This window comes from Phyllobates terribilis, unplaced genomic scaffold (genome assembly GCF_046119375.1).
Source record: "Phyllobates terribilis strain yellow unplaced genomic scaffold, ASM4611937v1 Scaffold_10__3_contigs__length_209671492, whole genome shotgun sequence".
NCBI lineage: Eukaryota > Metazoa > Chordata > Amphibia > Anura > Dendrobatidae > Phyllobates > Phyllobates terribilis.
Genome location: NW_027362770.1, coordinates 169728219 through 169730915, shown reverse-complemented (window position 1 = coordinate 169730915; position 2697 = coordinate 169728219). Strand labels below are relative to the sequence as shown.

General features: G+C 44.2%; 1 protein-coding gene across 1 annotated transcript; it reads right to left on the bottom strand.

The window, feature by feature from the left end:
• Positions 1-383: 383 nt before the first annotated feature.
• Positions 384-2451, bottom strand: LOC141164644 (E3 ubiquitin/ISG15 ligase TRIM25-like). The gene has a single exon (XM_073650126.1). The coding sequence runs from the start codon at positions 2420-2422 to the stop codon at positions 818-820; it is 1605 nt and encodes a 534-aa protein (XP_073506227.1). The 5' UTR covers positions 2423-2451; the 3' UTR covers positions 384-817.
• Between the last annotated feature and the right edge of the window lie 246 nt (positions 2452-2697).

Here is a 2697-nt window from a genome sequence, read left to right as displayed (position 1 = left end):
ACTATATAAAACCATGCCGGTTGCATGGATTTATATAGTGTGACCAAGTTGTCAAGCAAAATTGCTTGGAAAAGCGCTTGACAACCCACATGCGAAATCGCATGTGAAAAACGCGGAACATACGCTTGTCCCTGGCAGAAAAACACATGTAAAATTCGCATGCGTTTTTTCTGCCAGGGAGATGCAGAAACGCTCAGGAAAAAAAACAGGGCATTTCTGCATCGTGGGCACATAGCCTAATAGTTGCTGAATGCTTTTAAAGCAACAGCACTACTTCTGCATGTCACACTCTGCAACAGCACTACTTCTGCATGTCACACTCTGCAACAGCACTACTTCGGCATGTCACAATAGCTTGAACTCGACTGCAGGAGGCACGCATGAAGATTCCAGAAGAAGGTTTATTATCCAGCTGAATTCATACTGTTATGCACAAATATAGTAGGTAAAAAAAACTTTTTTAAACCAGAGCTGCAAACACATGAGCTTCTAAGATGGCTGACAGTGAATGAGGAAGAAAGGAGGGGTTACTGACATCAGAGCTAGAGGGAGAGACAGGGAGAGAGGAAGGACAATCTTCTAAAGAGAGGCAAACCTTATTGCATAGCAATGAAACAGCACGATATAACGACACAATGATAATACTGTCTGTATGATTCCCAAATCATGAGACATGATAGGGTCAGTAACTTCAGGAAACACTGCAACATTTCAGGAGGCTGCGGAGGTAAATGTATTTTATGTCATAGAAGATCAGAAAAATGTTTACCGTAAAATGTAGTTTAAAAACAGGTAATTTTACGATGCTACTTATCCTTTAAGTTCTAATCCTCACCCAGCTGTCTAAATAGCGTCCGAAAAAATGTTCTCCAAATGCACATAATGCAGCATGAAGGGGCTCGGAGAAGGTGGCAGTGAAGGTGTGTAAGTGTCTGATGGGGTCACACAGCTCATAAAAGGACAACTGCCCGGCCTCATAATCCAGACATATCCTGAATCTATTATTGGAGATCTTGTCAGGTAACCGGATCTCTTTACTGTCATGTATCACTGAGTACTGATACTTATATCTCCACAAACTCCAGGACTTGCTATTATTTCCAGTGTATGACTGACCTCCTCTCCGGTCTATACTGGGATAACACATCCCCACCCTCCAACCCCCTGATCTACTGCCCTCCACATCCCAGTAATGTCGTCCTGAGGTAAATCCCCTCCTGCTCATCACCTGATAAAACTGAAATCTCTCTGCTGTTTCTGGACGATGGAGTTCCTCTCGTGTCCCGTTTGCAGTTTTCAGGTCGTCTGATATGAGGAGATTATTAGAAGCTGTGTTTACATCCAGTAATATGTCTGCAGGACCCTCCACATAGATCCCGCTCCTTATACCTGATATTACGTCACATAATGTGTGTAATGTGTGTGAGATCACAGCCACATCCAGGTCATCTCCATCATGGAGCTGTTTATCATGTCCCCCTGTGTCCTCATCACCTCCCTCCTCCTCAGGATCACACAAGTCACCGGTGTCTGGTTCCTGTAAGACAGTCAGTGGATCCGTCATGTTACACAGCTCCTCAATGTGTCTCATCTTCCTAGACAGCTCGTCCTTCTTTATCTCCAGCTGATGGATCAGAGCAGACAGTGACAGGGACTCTTCCTTTTCCTGCCTGGAGATCTCACTCAGGACCTTCTTCTCCAGGTCGTCCACCCGTCTCCTGATGTCTGTACACAGGGCAGTGACTCTCTCCGCTTCTTCCGATGCTTTTTCTTGAGCTTTTCTTCTGCGCTCCTCCAGACTCCGGACTCTTTCCTCAGTCTCCTCTCTCTTTGTGGTCATTTTCTGCAGAATATTTCTCAGTTTCTCCTTCTTCTTCTTCCAGGCCTCATCCAGTGACTCCATTTTGTGTCCATTATGTTCCTCAATCAAACTGCAGGACACACAGATACAAGCCGCGTCCTCAGTGCAGTAATATTCCAGGATCTTCTTATGGACAGAACATTTCCTTTTCTCCAGAGAAGTGCTGGGATCAGATAAGACGTGTTCTGGTGATTTGCTGTGAGACCTCAGGTGTTTATCACACAGAGAAGCCTCACAGTGTAGACAGGATCTAACAGCAGGTACCGGAGAGTCCACACAGTAAGTGCAGCAGATCCCGGTGATCTCCTCTTGTTCTTGCTGAGTAATCAGGAAACGTTCTGCGACATTATGAAGATTTATGTTCCTCATCAGTGCCGGCCGAACATGAAACTCTTTTCTGCATTCAGGACAGGAATAAACTCCAGACTCGTCCTGTGTATCCAGCACACGATCAATACAGACCCGGCAGAAGTTGTGTCCACATCTCAGCGTTACAGGATCCTTAAAAATAGATAAACAGATGGAGCAGAGCAGCTCGTCTCTCAGATCAGCAGACGCCATGGCTGACCGAAAAAATGAAACTAAATGTGTGTGACGCGGAATGAACAGTAAAGTTGTAGTTACACCCTTTTACTTAACCCCTTAAAGATGCAGCATTTATTTTTCATCTCGGCATTCTAAAACCCAAAGCTGTGCTATTTTTCCATCAGTGTAGCCGCATTAGTGCTATTATTAATGAAATTAGTTGGAAATTGTAATGGCTAACAGAAGAAGGAATAAATTAAGCTGAAAGTATCTTAAACTGTATAAACACCAAAGATTAAGCTGCACCCATT

Coding starts and splice junctions, on each gene's coding strand:
- LOC141164644 (XM_073650126.1), bottom strand. CDS start 2,422: ATGGCGTCTGCTGATCTGAGAGACGAGCTGCTCTGCTCCATCTGTTTA.